Source organism: Anser anser, assembly GCF_964211835.1.
Source record: "Anser anser genome assembly, chromosome: 7".
NCBI lineage: Eukaryota > Metazoa > Chordata > Aves > Anseriformes > Anatidae > Anser > Anser anser.
In genome coordinates, this window is record NC_139727.1 from 6280043 (window position 1) to 6298189 (window position 18147).

General features: G+C 39.9%; 1 protein-coding gene across 17 annotated transcripts in view; it reads right to left on the reverse strand.

The window, feature by feature from the left end:
• Positions 1-18147, reverse strand: part of KCNMA1 (potassium calcium-activated channel subfamily M alpha 1) — a 472598-nt gene that overhangs the window by 10060 nt on the left and 444391 nt on the right. For 10 of the 17 annotated variants that reach the window (XM_083843583.1, XM_083843584.1, XM_083843575.1 and 7 more), the window contains 4 exons: positions 12246-12359; positions 11446-11529; positions 8859-8989; positions 1042-1236 (listed from right to left, as the gene is read on the reverse strand). In XM_083843583.1, coding sequence (XP_083699709.1) covers positions 1042-1236; positions 8859-8989; positions 11446-11529; positions 12246-12359 — 524 coding nt within the window. The remainder of the gene's footprint in view (positions 1-1041; positions 1237-8858; positions 8990-11445; positions 11530-12245; positions 12360-18147) is intronic. The other 7 variants (XM_083843582.1, XM_083843580.1, XM_083843578.1 and 4 more) reach the window with 1 other exon arrangement.

An 18147-nucleotide genomic window follows, 5' to 3' on the forward strand; every position in this document is an offset into this window, starting at 1 on the left:
ACTTTTTTGCTCTTTTCTCGTTCAAAACCATGACAGTGCAGTGGATTTTCAGTAGGATCTTCTACAAAACCGACAATGTATAGACAGCCTGTTTTTAATATGAATTTCCTTACCCAAGACAATGAATAAACTACACATTTCATTTCACATAAAAACAAATATATAAAATGATCATTATTTTTGGCAGCCTTGGTCCATGAAAAGTTACCATAGTAGTAAGAGTGAATTACTTGCTTTCGGATGGAAATGCAATTTGGATATCAAACGAGGCATAATTCTACACATTATATTATCTGTTGTCCTACTATTATTCATAGTTTTGACTCTTTTTGGCAGTAGCTGTACTGTCATCTTGACAAATAAAATCGCTGACAAAAACAACTGAAATAAGGGATCTGAGGAGTTAAAAGGATACTAAAACCTCTCCCACTTTAAAAAAATGCTGATATGTATGCCATATTTCATAAATGATATCAAATAATTGCTTTGACTAGCAAAACACATTAGTTTTTAACTAATTACTTTTTAGCTTTTCTCTTGGGATAGTGGAGTGAGAATGTCGGAAAATTAGGCTTTCAGTATAGTTCATCCATAGCAGAAACCAAACCTTGCAGCTTGGTTCCCAGGCTAATACGTATATTTTAACTGAGAACTGAAAGCTCCGTGCAAAAACTAAATAAACTTATCAAAACCTGATGAGGGTGTACATATTGCTCATGTTTACAGCGCATTATGATTAGGAGGGTTCTTTCCTCCAAATTGGCTCATCCATCTCTTTAGATGACATCTAGGAACAGCCAAGCTTTTCTTTTTTTGACTCTGCTTGAAATACTCAGGAAAGTACACTAGGAGGTAATGTAGCTTCTTAAAAAGCTTAAGAGCAAACCTGACAGCTGCGTAGTAAAGTTTCAAACCATCCAAAACATTTGAACCGAATAATCAGAATGATGCACCAATTAGAATAGATTTTTGATTCGGTCTCAGACACAACACATAGACCACGGGACCGGCTTTGGTCCTACCTCTCTGTTGTGATCTTACCCCTAGGTCTGCAAATGGCCCGTCATACAAAGCCAACTGAGCAACTCGACACCTGTCCCTGTTTGCAAGTGTCTGTGGTGTGCTGTAACCTCCTCTCAATGCATTTTCCTCGGCAATCAGTGCTTCCAGCTCCGGTGTGGCTCCTCCTGTTACCAATGTCCGTATCAGTGTGAGGATATTGTCATTGAAGTATGTCTGCCGAGATAAAAGAAAGCTCTTTAGGCAAATACCATTAAAGTCACAACCGAAGACATCCAAATTACAACTTTTCTGGGTTTCTGCTGTTTAAAGTTCTTGGCTGTCTCTTCAAATAATTTTATATAGAAAGTGAAAAGACAGCAGCCTCCAATTACTCTATTTGCTTTTATCCCATTAGGCTCCTATACTAGATCCTTCCTTTTAAACACCAATTCAGGCTGATTTTTGTTAAAGTACAAAAATTTGAATGATTTATGTTTCCTATAATTGGTGTTAGTAGTGATGCGATGACTGCTTTCCTTCTCATTGCCTTCATGTCTAATAATGGGCTTTAGGACATGTAATTGTAAAATTCAGACCACATTTACAGCTTACGCAGGCTAGATTGCCTCTTTCCTCTTGTCACCAATTCGTTGGGGAGCTGCCTTTGTGCTGCAAATGTCATTACTTATTACTGCGGCTGGACTCTAGCAGTCTAACCGAGGTATTGTACTAAACATCTTATTACGAGACTTGACAGTGTTCAGACATAAGCGTGTATCAATTAAACATCTCGAGTTCATTCCAGATAAATGTATGATGAGTTTGGGATCCTGGTCGTCCTTTTAAAAAACTCTAGGGTATAGGGTAAGAGTGGTTTATTAGGAAAGATTTACTCCACACTGACATTTTGCCAGCATCTGTACCATTGCTGGTCTGTCAGGCAAACAATGGGCATTTTAAATATTAATTTAATGCCAGATGAATGACTTTCAAGTTCACTTGAAAGTATACTGGTATAGTTCAGAGAGACGCAGTTAGGTATCTGCAGTGTTACATACTGGGAAAAAAAATAATGATCAACAGAAAAAGGAGACACCATCGCTTACGCCGACACCAATGTGTGGGTTTTCAGAAGCTTTGTGAGTGTGGAGAACGTGTGAGAAGAAAATGAGCTAGCTGTAGAGTACACGGGATTCACATTACTACACTTATGACTTTTATTGAACTTAGAACTTGGAACAAATCCACTCCGACCACGTGAAAAAGGATACTGCACTCTCAAAGAGCACTTGTTATCCAAATACCTCGATAACCTTTTCCAACGACATTCATTGCTCTATCCATATAGTGCAATTTTCTTTAATACATGGGTAAACTGAGGTACAGACTGAAATGTTTTATCCTGAGATAAAAATGCAGACCAGACTCCCTATCCATGTTACTTTGATAGTCTTTCTTTGCATAATGAAACTTCAGTGTCATTGTTTCCTTGGTATGACAGATAAAACAGGCGAACATGAATTCTACACGGCAATGGTTTTCACCGTTACACTGAAGTTTCAAAACTTCAGGCACCTCTGCTTATTTCCATAGCCATATATGCCATTCCCCTCTCGACAACATTAGAATGAGAGGAAAACACTGTTACTGTTATGCAAGTCCTAAAGCAAATCTTTGCATCCCATTAGCTCCAAATGTTTAAATTACCCTGGATAAGGCAGTATGTATTTTCAAATACGAAGTGTACTGTGAAGAGTAGTGTGACATTACCTGGGGTTCAGGAGGAATCGGTCTAGAACAACAGCTATTCTCTAAACAGCTCTTACATATGTGGATGGGCTGTGTAACCATTCAAGTGTAATTCAAACCTTTCTAAACATATGGAAAAATCATTGTGACCCCTTGCGAGACTGTAAGTCTGGAGTGATTATATGACGTTTAATAGGTGAGAGACCAGACAACCTGGTGTGACTGTTTATTCTTCAATTAATTACTTGTTCCTCAATGTCACTGAGGTGGGATTCACAGGTGCCCTTTTTGGCAACACTTCCCACTCCACATTATACTGGGGCTGTATTACTCAGTTTATTATAGATCTCATATTAAACTTGTAAATGAAAGCAGTGGTACAACAACTTATCAGGTCAGGCACCAGTCACAAACTTACTGGCACCAATAAAATAAACTAAAACAACATAAAATAAAATTGAACACCCCCCCCCCCCACCGCCGCAACCCACTTAGGATAAAAATAAGCCCAGTTCTGACTTATGTCAGAATATGCCAACCAGGAGTAACTCTGGGAGCCATACACTACTATGAAACTGATGCAAATGAGAAACGAATCAGGTCTATTGTCAATGCAACTGAATGCTGTCACCCGAGAAGGGCCTCCCACTGCTAGAAAAATGTTGAGGCAAAGCTACGACACTTATTAGCAAAGGAGACACCATTTCTCTTGGAACAATGGCTTCCTTTGGGTTTCTCGCCTGACTGATGTGGATGCCACCATTTAATCAGATGGATGAGTGCAGCCAAATGATGGTTTTGTTTGTTTGCCATCAATGAGTGAAAAGATTACAGCTTTCAGGATGGATTGTGTTGGCGTTGCAACTGACCGGAAAATGCCCAGACGTTACCAAGAAAGGATGGGTGAGGAGGAAGTGGTCTCTTGGCATCTTTTGCTGAATAGGGTTGCTTCCTCCTGTACTAATATTTACTGCTCCTCAGGAAAAACCCATCCACCCCTGCTTTCAATTGTGACAACAATCAGACTCCTTTCACTGCCTCTTGCCAGTTTGGAGCTGGAGAACACTGAAAAGCTGAACTAGCTGATATCCATTTCCTTTGGAATAATAATACACTGAAATTAATTTGAGAGTGATCTTGTACTTGCTCTGTGGGAGGGTACATGGCCTGGATATGCCAGTACTTGTAAGGAAGCAATCCACAGAATGACTTTGGAAAGGTGCTGCTGTGCTTAAAGTAACACGGCACTCTCCAGTAATGGCAGTGATTTCCTTTTCTTGGCTGTAAAATCAGAGCTGAAGACAGACTTGTTTGCGGCTGCCATTATCTGTACCCCACAATGAACATCTGTATAGTGTCATTATAATCAGCGTCTGCAATGCGAATATGACATAGGTACCAGCTTGATAAAATAAAAAATGAAATGCATGATAGACACTAGAACTGGGTAAACAGCAAGCAAATCCTGGCATAGATATCTGAGGTAGCACTGCCACCTAGCCTATGTGTCCGAATTGTTGTGTGGCTCTTTCTGATGTTTCGGGGACACTTTCCTGTTTGTTCAATCATTTTTTAAAGTATAATTACTAGAGCGCTTATGTTTTGCAGTTAATGCTGTCAAGCCTCTTAAACTAATTGGTCTTTTACAGAAAATTTAACTGAAAATTAGCACATCTTTTAATAACATTGCTTTAACTTTAATAGCACTTTTCTTTTCATTTATAATTACTCTAAAATTGTCATTTTCCAAGTCATATCACCATTTTTTTAAATGTTTGCTAGGGTGTTTTTTAATATGGATTTCTTCTAGGAAGGCCCCTCCTCTACTGCGTGCTGTTTTTTACCATCTCTTTCATGCAATTGTTTTAACTCCCTTTTATTTTGCAGTTGGAGGAATTCTGATGAATGGATAATGTATATCCAAACATGGGGAACGACTGAGCTAACACCAGTAACTTACTAAACAGTTACTAAACAGTTCTTTAGGACAGAATAAAGAGCAGAAAAAAACAAAAGGGTTTTATGGTGTTTGACAGTGTACTGCTTCTCAAAATAGTGTCCAAAATATAAAGAAGTTTGAAGCACTTTGTGGTAAATGATGCTGTTTGCTAATCACCTGAACAGACTCGCGCAAAAAGAGTCTTGTGTTTCACAATACCCATATAATAGATTACACCAGTTTATTTTCTTCCTACATAAGACTGTAGGAACTCTGAAGAGGGAAGAACTATTGAATACAGGATGTACTGAAAAGTTGCTTTTACCTGTTTCACTTTCTTCCACTCTGCTGCTTTTGCTTATATGGAGAAATAGGATTTTGTGTTATAAAAGAAAAGCCTAGACCTGAAGATCTAGCACAAGGACATACATTCTAGGATATCAGCTGTTAAATTTTACTGTCTGGTTCTGGAGATCGGAAGGGAGAAACACAGATGCTATCTGGTCTAATGCCCGCGTGTATGACAGGAATGCCAACCTGCCAGAGCTTCTCTGGTTTTCCTAGGTTAGGCACCAAAGGGAGACACAGGCAAGCTTTGGCTCTCAGGCCAGATTTGCAAGCCTTTGAAAGTACTGCGTGTTGATAAAACTGGTTTGCTCACATGCACTGGATTTTCTGAAATAACTGTCGCAACATCACCCAGAAAAGGACAAAGTCCTTCTCAGAAAACCAAACACCTTGCTTCTCTTATGTCATGTAAGTTTTGTTTAGATGAAAACAATCTCTTTACAACAACTTCCACATTGTCTAAAAGATGCTTCTAATCCCCTGGTTATCACTTTGGTGAAGAAAATGTACCTTGCTTTCCAGGACTGGCCCCACCTTGAGTCTGACTACAAATATTCCTTCCCTGTTTTTGCATATGTTATGACAAAACCAATATTACTATATCGCTCAAGTCTCTGATGTCTGCAGATGTCTCTTCACAGACATAACAATGACTAGCTGGTGTGCTTTAACAATAGCCACTGCTACACTTGAAACTTGAACCACACATGTGGTCTTCACACAGAGTACAATCAGGCACTTCAGCTAAAGCCTGGAGAGATGACTGTTACCAAGTCATCAGAAGGCAGTGCAGTTTCTGAGCTCATTACTCTCTTCTGAGCAATGATCTTCAAACTGCCACAGTGTGAATCACAGGCTTTGCGATACTCTGCCTTTGCTGCAGAGGACAAACTGTAGATAGCCTGTAAGCGGCCTTTTGAGAAGTACGCTTAATTACGCATTTTACCTTTGATCTAGGAAAATATCAGACAATTTCAAATTTCAAATGTCTAATACTATCAAGCACAGGAATAACAACAACACAAAAGTAATGACTTCGAGCATTCAGAGTTGATTCAGTAAGTGACCACAGGTTTTCTGGGATTTGCGAGTAGGGTTTAAATCACTATTCCCATATTAATAAAGTTACATATACTACAATACTTTTTCAACACTGATTAATACTGTTGAATTGGTATTCCATAACTGAATACTTTAAACAACGCATTATACTTGGCAATGTGATTTGAGGATACAACTCTGCATAGACACTTCATAGAAAAGGATTACTGTGCAATACATATTTTGTCCCTCTTTTTCTACATATAAGCTTCCTTCAAGTTTCAAATCGCCTGGATGTTGGAAAGACTACTGTGTGAATGGGTAGTATGCCACTGTCTACTCTTATTCTATTTTCTACTCTTTCTGACACCTGTTTTTCTGCAAAACTCCACTTCTGTAAGAAGCAATTCATTCTTAATGAAGCAGTTCACGCAGTGTGCATTTGTATTTTAGCACACATGAGGAAGTGCCATTCCTGAGATATCGACAGAGATCATAAATTGGAACTTTGCTATAAAAATTAGGAAACAATAAAACTCAGTCACTAAGTGGACTGAATAGTGAACTATTTTCTTGTCCCAAAATGAATTGGGAAAGGCCTGCAGAATGTGATTAATTTTCTTCTGACAGAATTCCACCTAGTTGCATTGCAGACTGCAACTAATAGGATGAATGTACAACTGCACATCTCACAGTTTATAGGATTTGGGGTTTGGTGTGCCATTACTGGGTTGAAGGTAGGCACACTATATAGATGATGGACCCCAAAACCGAGCGCACTCTAGAAAACCAGGGATAATACAGTGCAGGTAAATTAGTTTGCGTGAGAAATGCTCCTTTCCTTGGAGAACTGTTGAAAGAAGCATACATCCTTCCCATGAGAATAAGGACAGTAAAGGGAAACCATCTCACATATCTTACACTTTCTGGAGGGTTAGGAAGATTTTTACATTTCCAACTCTTTACTAGGCCTTTGAGGAACGAAAGAGAAAATAACACTGCCACAAATCAGCAATGTGGTGAAACAAAAGATGGAACAGTGACCAATTCTAAGTGGCTGATCCTTAACTTGTCTTCTTGATTTTTTTTCTTTCTTGGTTGGAATTTTCAATTCCTGTTATCACGCTTCTCTGGCTTCACGCTACATATAACATGACCACTTAGCTGTGCCATTGTATGAAAAAGGTCTCTGTTGAAGAAAGGAATTACAGAAATGGAGGGACGTGTTGTCAAAATCTAAACGTGAATGAAAGATGGCAATAACTAAAAATCTTGTGAGGATCATGTGATGAGTTCCAGGTAGAAATTTCTACAGAGTATTGTTCTATACGTTCCTTACTGACTCTCTATTATCTACATTATGTGTGTTTGCACAAGAAAGCAATGGTGTACACAACATTTTGCTGTCTTTTTGTGGAAATGTCAGCGGTGATCAGAAAAATTAACCCAGCTTCTTCCAGGACTCTGGAAATGGCCTGCAGAGAGATTCATTCGGGGACATTGCTTCGAATAATGTGAGTAGGTGAACAGTTCTCAGTATAAAAGTTGGAACTTTCCTGTTAAATTACTGCCATTTACAATGTGAAAATGCTAAATATTTTATTCCTAGAGATTTTAATTAGAGAAGGTATAGCGTTTAGGTGTGTTTGCTTAGGCTTTCTGAATTTGTCAAGTCTGCAAAACATAGCCAATAACTTTTCAACAAGGTATTTTCTGAGCTTATTGCAAATTCCTAGGCTGCTTTAGAATAAAATGTTGTCACTGTTGACTGATACTACTCGGCTGTGGATGGATCATAGGAGGAATATAGCAGAGAATAAAAATTTGAAATATAGGTACATAAATATGAAATGTGAATAAAATATCAAATAATAAAGATCAATGTGATTTTTCCTTACAGGCAGAAAGCTTCATTCTGATTTTAGGTGAAGGTCAGTCTTGGCTCCTTAAAAGAAACCCGTTTGCTCTTTTCCAATATCATGTGGGTTTTACAACAGTTGATTTCCAGCACCATGGAACTATATTCCAGGGGGAGCTCTGAAAGCTTACGCTCGAATTTTCAAAAGGCTACACCCTTGCTATGTTTAGCAGAGCTTAGGGTTCCTCTGAAAGAAGTGCAGCCTGCATGGAGCAAAACTGTTCTGAAAACGTAGCCAATATGAAGCAGGGGAGGGTGAACAGGAGCATGACTGAGACGTTTGATTTGAAACTGTACTATGGCTACAAAACAAAACCCTACTGTAGACATAACCAAAGGCCACCATCTGTAGTTGGTGGCATGAATTTATAGTTGGATTCACCAGGCTGCTCGTGAAAAAAGAGTATGACCTCTCTTCACATAAATACAGTTCACCTGATGTGTACATTAGCTTTCATATGGTTCTATCAGTGCTCCTCAGCACTCACAGAATTGTTCCCAATTACAAGCTTAAAACACGGTTGACGCTGTCGGACATGCACAGTGAGCACAGAGACTAACACTGAATTTGGGTCTGGGTTTCAGAAGGGAGATACAATATTGTTTGGACACTATGAGCCTTCAGGCTGGACATGAGACTCTGCTTTTAAAAATCGTGGATTCGTGGTGGTCCTGGATATCTCAGCTGCTTAAGGGTCTCTGGATCCAACTGAAAAAAACCCTTGCTTATGCTCCGGAATTCTCTTGACATCTAGGAAAAAAGTATCTTTTCCTAACTACCTGCGGAACAGGGATTGCACTTTCATACTCTTTCACAATAAGTCTGATGGAGGAGAATGAAAAAAGGTTTGGTTTGCTTACTGCGCTCATGAGAGAGTCCAGCACACTGACAGCAAATGCGGTTCCACATGCAAAGGGCTGCGTGAGATACAGTTCTGTGTCTGGATCGTCGTCATCATCTTGGTCCAAGAACTGAACGTTTGAATCATTTACTGAAAACGATAATAATAATAAAATCATAAGGTGCTTCTGCATCTCCAGCATGTGACCTCACATTTTACACAGTCAGAAAGAAAAAGAAACGGCATATGTCTGGAAACACAGACTTGTGTCTTTGACATCACTGAAATTAAAATCAGGATGGATGTGAAAATGTGCATTTAAAAATCTTTGGGTCAGAATCCTGCTCATAAGAGGTGACTCTCTTGCTCTTCATAGGTGACTCCCTTAGCCGTAAAAGTAGTTTCTTGGCACCGCCTGCCTGCACTCCACATGAGATCCACAGGGCTCTTTTATATATTGAAACAATCTTGGTGTTGGTCGGGTACAGTGGCTAGGGTTGTATGCATGTGTAGTGGAATGTTATCAAAAGACAGCAAGTCTGAACCCCTTTGTAAAATCGAGGCTGCCCATAAAACTCTGATCTAGCCCACAGGCATCCGTTCGATGTGCTGCTGTGATTCTTGCTGGAGTGGTGTTAATGCACTTACAGCTCAAAAGAGGATACATTGTCCCTTCAACGGGCATCTGTCTGAATGAATGAGCAATACTCCAGCTGTTCTCTTGCAGCATCGCCTTTCTCACGTATTTGTCTCCCTAACCTCGCTTCCACAACCTTTGTCTTAGCCAGTGTGAAAAAGGATCTATATCGGGCTGCTTTAAAGAAAAGCCCAAACAAAGTCACATTTGTCATTCAGTCTTTCTTTGGCATTTCATTGTCACAGTTAGGCTCTCTACTTCCACCTCATGCCACTAAAAATAGTTGTTTCCCTGAGATCAGTTTATTGAGTGATTCGTATTTCATTGCATATTTCATTTCCATATTAGTCCTCCTCTGGCATGAAAGCACTGATTGCTTAGTAGTGCTATTGCAATACAATTTACCTTAGTAAATGACAAACTGATTCAAATTCCCTTGCAAGGAAAGGAAATTACAAACTTTTTTTTTGGCATTTGCTACTGCGCTCTTTGACTATGTCCCTATTCCTTGTGTGAGCCCATCTGCTGAGCCAACACAGGGAGCTTGGAAATCAACATGAGAGCTGCTGTTAACGTTATCAGATTCTGGCTCTGAACTCTTTAGTTTTAGCCATTCTGCCTGCTATTCTGATCTTCCTTCGTGTATAGTTTCATTTTCCACCCAATCCTTTTTCAACCTGTATATACTATTGCACTTGCCGTGCTTAGCTTACAGAACACAAATAATTACAGAGAAAACCTCGCTACATCTTTCAGAAAGAGGTGAGCATTGCTATACTCCTTCTAGAGCACTGCTGAGATAGTACTTGGCCATGATCATACACCAAGTCAGGACCAGAGCTGAGGTAGGATTTAAAAACCCTGCCTTCCCACTCCCAGATGTAACCATGTGAGCATGACACCTCAGCATTTTAAATGGAGAAGTGTTCTGCTCTCTGAGTTGGAAGATTTTCACCCTAGCAAACACCGATACCTATGCTACTCCTTTCTTTGTACAATGGCTATCAATTTATCCTCTGGGATCTTGAACAAAATAGTATTTGAAAGCCTGACGTATCGTTTCAAAATGTACTTTTTGAAGAGCTTGTGCCCTAGTTTAATTTGCTAGCTGAGAGCAGGCGCTATTGACAGTAGCATTCTTTTTCCACTTACATCTGGCAGACTAACACCTGACTTTGACACGCACTTGCTAGCCGTGCGTGGTGTCAGTTTCCACAGTACTACAAATCTAATGTGAATCCTGCGAGTAGAGCTTCATCCTCGATATCTTTATCTGCCTGATGCAAGTTAGCTGCTATGATTGCTATGAAAGGTCTTCAGGCTACGTGAGTTAGGCTTGAATGTGTGGTGCTGCGCCATAGGAAATGCTAATCAAACACTGCTTGAAAAAGCTTCTGAGATCTCTCTTTACTGAGAGGGAACAACACAGAAGCTTGGATGCTTTTTTGCAGCTTCAAAATCCGAGCTTCTGAGAGATGGCCTGCTCCCCCAAATAAACAAATAGCTGGAGGGAAAGTGTGATACTGGGGTTTCTTTCCTGGTTTCTTTACTTCTTCTTTGACTTCCTGTGAGAACTGCTAGGGCATGTCCACCAAATTGACAATAGGCTGAAATAACAAACGGAGAAAAAGAAGGAGAGAAAAGGAGAGAAAACTTGGTGGGGGAGGGCCCGGGAAATGGGAATCCAGGTCAGAGAAAATGAATTGGTGAGAAGATGCTATGAAAACAGCCGGCAGGTCAGACGAGTGTGATCAAAGGTTTACTGATGCTGCATGAAAAAAAAATCATTAAGAAAGGCCAGAACGAGACAGTCAATTTCAACCAGAACCACAAATAAAACACATTCAAAGCAGTGCCATGAGGGTAGCCCCTCTGATACAGCCAGATAAATAAAGAAAAAGCTGATGACAGTAAGAACAACAACAGTGGAAAATAAGACAGTGATGTGAAGGAAAAAGGCACTTCTTACCCAGTTCAGTTATCATTAGAATGTGGGTTCCACTGTTTTTTTCCTGACTGATTGAAACCAAAGGCAGAAGTTTGCCAGGCTTAGCTAATAGGTAAAGTATTTAGGGGGGAAAGAAAGTACAGAAAGAGAATAAAGTAAGGGAAAAAGACAGGTAAGGCTCTAAAAAATAAAACTGAAAAAGAAAATAAAAGGACAAAGGACCACAAATCAAGTTTGTATTTGCCATGAAAAAAACAGACCAGCTTCTGCACTTCACATCACACCACTTGACAACATAAATACCCACAGCCAGAGTGGAAATCAGAGCCTGGTTACCTACCATCATCATATTCTCAGGGGTAAAATTTCTCATACTGTTATACAGAGTTGGTTACACATGATTAAACAGTTCTGGACCATGAAGAAATAAACCAATGGCCTCTTACTATTGATTAAATGCACAGGAAATGTCTGCTCATACTTACAGTGCTTCTTTTTTTTTTTTTCTTTTCCTAACCTTATCCCAAAGAACCCTGTTTATTTGTTACACTATGTAAAAAGCATCTTGTCTGATAGTGTTTATTTAGGAAAATTGAGAAAACCCAAAGGAAAGAGAGAAATATAATTCAGTTTTACACATAAACTGAAACAACGGTTACTAATCTTTCTTTAGAGGGAGTAATTCACAATAGTTATCAGAGGAGAAAACATGGCAGTATAAGATACAGTTTAGGTAATTTTCTTATGCAGTCGCGTAAGAAGGGAGGTGGGGAAACAGACAGGGAAGAGTACACGAACGGATAAATGTTAGCTTCTCTTACCTAGCTCTGTTATAATAGGGATGTTGGCGCCTGTTGTAATGGAAGGTTGACGTAACAGGCCATGGACCGGACTGTTGTCTGGAGATGACCTATCCATCCCAGGGGGTGTAAAGCCTGACAAATAAATAAAACAAAATAACATGAAGAAATTTTAGACAGGAGATTCTGTATGTAAAAAGTTTATTTAGGCTGTAGAAAGATATACGGACAGAAATTAAAAAAAAAAAAGAGACAATCAGCAGGGAATTTCCTAACCATTTTTTTTTTGGGGAAAGGTACAGTAAAAACATCTGCCTTTCTTTTTTAAAAATTGACTTGATTTTCACAAATTATTTCTTAAAAGCATAATCCTTCAGAAATATACAAGTCATTTAGAAAGTAGGTTATTTGGTAGCTAAATGTTGTGCTTGCCTAAGTAGGAATAAAAGCAATAAATATACAAAAGGACTTTGGCTTTATCTAGGCTTATTTTAGTGTTTCAAATAACCCTTAAACAGGTGTCTTTCCTTAAACCTCAATTACCACTATAAAGAGTACTGTTTGTACACAGTAGTACAACCACAAGAAACTTCCATTATCCTGTTGTAAGCTTCTATTAGTTAGTCTGATGTTTGATCAACATGCAGCATTTAGGATTTGTCATTTTCCAGGAGCAGTACAACGCAGACAAAGTTTTTTTTGCGTTTCAGACGTACCTTCCATACCCTGCATTTTTATGGGGAACCCCAGTTATAGGAATACTGTGATGAAAGGGCCCATTCTTACAGAAAAACAAACAAACAAAGAGTAAAGAAGGACAAAGATTTTCAAAGAATGTTTAACAGGGACACGTGAAAAGAAACTAGAACAAGACTTACATCTTTGAGGATGTATGGGAAACAAAGGTGGAAGAGGAAACGCATCAGCTGGCACTCAAAGAAAGAAAAGAGCTGGAGAGCAGCAAGGTTCACCTCTAACAAAGATTGTGTTTTCAGCCTGATTCTCTGCATGGTTGGAAATGAATCCCTTGACAATTAGCATTTTTTCTTTTATTTTCTTTTTCTTTTTTAACTAAAAGAATACCCAGGCAAAGCTTTTTGGAGTTTGATTGTCGGTGGTGGAAGACAGGTAGTTATACAAAACCTCATGCAACAGCTAGCCTAGCATGCATTCCATCTCCCTTGTTTATTGCAGTTGTAGAAAGCATGGGAATGTTCATTTAACATCATCACTGCTGAAGTGATGGTGAAGCCAGCGTTTGACTTTAGGATTTCATTTAGGACCACTATCAAGGCGATATTTTTAAGGAAATATTTGTCATTTGGAACACGACTGACCCAAACTCCCTTCAAAATACCCATTTGTGAGAAAACTTTTTTTTTCCTAATTTGGGCCTGAGTTCTTTAACCTCACACTGGACATCCAGGACCAGATTTCTGACCGGCTCTCATTACTGATCTGAAATACTTTTGATTTCTTTATATGCCAATTCTGAATTAATCACAGCCAAATTCGTTCCTGATGTAACTTTGTTATTTTCTTGCAGTGTGGAAACCATTTTCCTGAGTTTAACTCATTGGTGCATTCATCTGATACTAAATTCGGAATGAGATGACGTGATATTATCTACTTTACTTTCTTCAGCTATAGGACTAATTTATGAAGTAGGAAATCTGAACTACACTGTAGTTTTTAACATGTGGTACTGGTTCTATATGGTCGTTGCGAGGACTTTTTGGTTCTTTTCCAGTGATGATTACCTTTGCTGCCAAACTGTCCCAGAAATTTTGACCACTCAACCTGGACTTCTTGATGTAATGGGATTTTAATTCTTATGTGTCATTCATTTCACTTCTCCCTAGGTTTTTTCTATATCAAATGTAGAATAGATAACTAATAAAACTAGAATCATTGATAAGAGATACTTACTGAGCCCTCCAAAAGGTGGCAGTACGAATTTCCTTCTATCATGAAAAGCTATACACATTAGGATAAGGGAGTGAAAAGTCTGTAAAGGAGTTCCTTAAGAGAAAAGAGGTGAATGTGGTATCTTCAGCAGTCTTGCAAGATAAAAGCATTGCCACAGGCAAACCTAAGACAGCAAAGCACTTCTATATCATATTATCGGTGCACAGAAAATCATTTGACTGCAGATTTCTTAGAGACAATCAGAAATGTTGGCTACATGAACAGTTGGTCATTTAATACCAGTCATTGCACTGAAACTATTTCGGTGAGACCAGCATGGTAACAGTGGTTTGCATTTCCAACTGGTATTGTTTTGCAGACATTTCCTTGTGTCTGGCACCAGAACTGATAGCCATTTTGATTCTTGGATTCCACACTGCTGCATGACAGAGCCTAGGATTCCTCACACTCACAAACTGAGTCTAATGGAGATTTTCCAGGAGCCACTTCACAGGTCAGAGGTAACTGTGACACTCCCACAACAGCAGAACAAAATTAAAGTGGGGCCCCAAAGGAAGGGAATGCTATCTGAGAACAGGTAGATAATGTGAGACCTCCTTCTGCAGCAGGCTCCTATGTCTAAGTTTTGCGTTCTATTGCACTACAGGAAAAGCACAACAAGGCCCTTGTGACACTATATTAAAAAAGTTCAAGTAGCTGTGGACTACTTGAACTGTTACAGTGGCAGGACTGACCAGGTTGTCTGGAGAATTACAAGTCAAAAATGGCAACAGCAAGACTTTTGGCACTCATATGAGAGAAAGCTATTCTTGCTCCCAAGCAGCCTAGGGTTGTACTGCTGGGAGCATCCCTAGAGACCCTGCTTTTCTCCTTTTCCCAAGGGCTCTTCTCTCCCCATCTCTCTCTCCCTAAAACAGCTTTCAGTAAAGCAGGCTCTTCAGATGGAATAAGCACATAAGCATTTCCCCTATCAGCTAAAAGCAAATTGAGGAAAGTTGGCACACCTGCCCCTAAATGCGTAAACCTTTCTTGCCCTGCCACTGCTGCAATGTGCACACAGGCGCACACAACTGCGCGCACACACACATACACTCTCCATAGGTGGCTATTTGCAGACACCTCTCTCTAACCCTTCAAATATTTGTCTTCCTATGATGGTGTTAGAAGATTGAGGTAAAAGTGTCATTTCTGTTAGACACAGGCTGTCAGGAGCTCTATAATTGCACACTGCATACCCAGTGCATTCAGTCTGAAATGCAGGAAGCATGTTAAAGGGATTTTGTTTTCTCCTTGAGTGAAACACAGACTCACGCCTTAATATTTTTCATTCTATGGTCTGGGGAGATGTAAGAAATGTCTGCTATTTTATTTTAATTTCCCTGCCTGGTGAAGACACCTCTAAAAATCTGCTTTTGAATAATATAAAAATATTGGAATATTTTGAGAAAAAGAAGAATTGGAATTCTTGGAGATTTGTTGTGCCTATGCTTGGAGGCAAAAGGCATCATCGACCTTCAGGCCACACTCCTGCTCCCAGCTTAAAATGTAAATTCCATAGATAGCCTTTCTATTTTTTTTTTCCTTTAGCAGGGAAAAAAAAAAGTGCAGGAAAACTAACCTGCTTTATCACAACTTTCATTTAAAGGCATGAAAAACTACAAGTGACAGCTGTGCAAATTCAGTGAATGTGACATTTTTGAATTTCTTCAACTTGACAAGTAAACACCTTAAATCGGTAATACTATATGCATAATACATGACCTGTATTTTGACATCCATCATCAAATGCTGACTTGAGAAAATACAGGTTTGTACATCAAGGAATAGCACCCATAAAGCAGGGAGAAATTCAGGTCACAGGGTATTAGGAAAACTCTATTTCATTACAGAAGCTGAAACAAGCTAAGGCATCAGATTTAAGATCCATTTTCAGCTGTGAAAAGATTCAATTCCTCTGCAGAGAGCATTCATTTAGAAATGACATGCTTTCCTCACAGCCTCTTTTCATTTTCCTTTTCATATTCCATTTTCTCCTTCAGTCCCCAAACCTTGTTCCACTAATGCTCATAAAAATGGTAAAACAGGGCTGATAGTTGTGATCTTCTTATAACCACAGTGTCTCCTTGCTCAACAAACAACCAAGGGGGTTGCAGCTACAATTGCTTAACAGCATCAACCTCTAGAGTAAAATTCATGTGGCCTCTTAAAGCTTGAGCACACTAAGGAAATACAATGGCAGCGAGGGGCTTCTGAGGAAGGACAGCTGGGGTCATGCCTCCACAGCTGGTGATAGTGCTAATAGCCATAACCTCCAAGGGAGGAAACGGCTTAGACTTCAGCAGGATGTAGCAAGTCCCTGTCTTTCTCTGAAAGAAGATGCTGCCAAACAGTGGATTAATTATATCACATCTCTGAGAAGAACACAGAACCCGGGCTCCTTACATGCTCAGTGTCAATGAGGACCAGCAGTCCCTGCTTCTTTCTCAGCAGCGGCCTTCCATGTTGGGAGGCTGGGACTTCTGTGCCCCAAATCCTTTACCTACACTGAAGCAGTCTGAGCCTCCTGCAGCCACTGTGGAAAGCAGCTGGTTCCACACCTTGGTTCTGTGCAAAGAAATATTTCTCAACTCCCTCTGGGATGCTACTGCTAAAGTGGGTGGACTAACCAAACAGTTGCATTAGAGACAACACCCTGTCTCTTTAAGACATTCTGTGTTTTGCAGAAGGAAAACCCCTGGAAAACCTCCTCTCAGTGAGGTAACCTCCTGTTTCCAAGAGTTGCTGTGGATACAAGTGCTGCCGTGCTTGGAGCTTGGCAGGGCCTGTCAGCCCTGACCCCTCCTTGTCTCCGTTAATTCCACCTTCAAACACATGAGCAGTACAGGGCTTCTGCGAGACCTGCGCCTGATGAACCAGGCCCTGGCACTCTCAGGGGAGCTATAATACTGGCTTAGCAGGAACATACAGGTACTCTGGGAGCCACAGTGGCACTGTGATTAAATTTGAAATTATGAAATGCTGGCATGGCTTAACAGTGACTTCTGCTGACTGAAAGCACTGACAATAATGTTTGCTCTGCTTATGCCTTGTTTGGAGCAACTGGCCCGATGGCCACATGATCTGCTGATTTTGCTGGCCGGAAACTGCTTTTCCTTTGTTTCTGTGCAGTTCACTTGACTGAGTAAAGTCCTGAGAACTGCAGGAAGGCCTGCTCTATGTAGCAGTAGATATATCCTTTTACTTGGCTGATACACCAGTAAAGGCTTGCTGGGGTTTTGAGGTTGAGACAATTTTGGCTCTTGGATGGATGTACGCCATTTGTGTTCCACTGACTTCACTGACACCCAGATGGGCATATTCCCAAACCAAATTTTTATTTTAAATTCTAAAAAAAAATCTTCCATTGAAGAGGGTCACAGAATATCCTTTACGGCCTCTTGCCCCTTCCTCCTTTGCTTCCCATCCCTTTCCAAACATGCATGTTTTCCTAAACTGGAACTCTGTGTAACCAGAATGCAGTTTACCAAACTGAAGACCCACCTGGCAGATCTAAAGGTTGTGATCCTGTCATTAAAGTGCCATTTAAATTGATAATGCATTTCAATTAATGCTATCCTAGGAGAAGGTGCCATGTGATTCATTGGGTACAGTAAGCACTACAGTCCACAAAAATATAATTTATAAAGCATACATGCTATGAACTAGCTCTGGCTCATCTGAAAATGATGAAGTGCCATTCATATTTTGAGTAGCACGCAGGTGGTGAACTACCAAACACATCCCTGCCAAGTTATTGCACAGGAATATAAGACAAGGATTTTCATTAGGCAGAGCCAGACAAAAAGAAATAATTCACTTACAAAAGGACCTCACAGCTATATCCCGTTGCTACCATTTGCTGACAATGTCCATTAATATTCCATTGCATTCAAAGTAATGATAGACTATACCTGTTAGTCTCCAAAGTACAGCCACTGGGGTACACCTGGAAAGT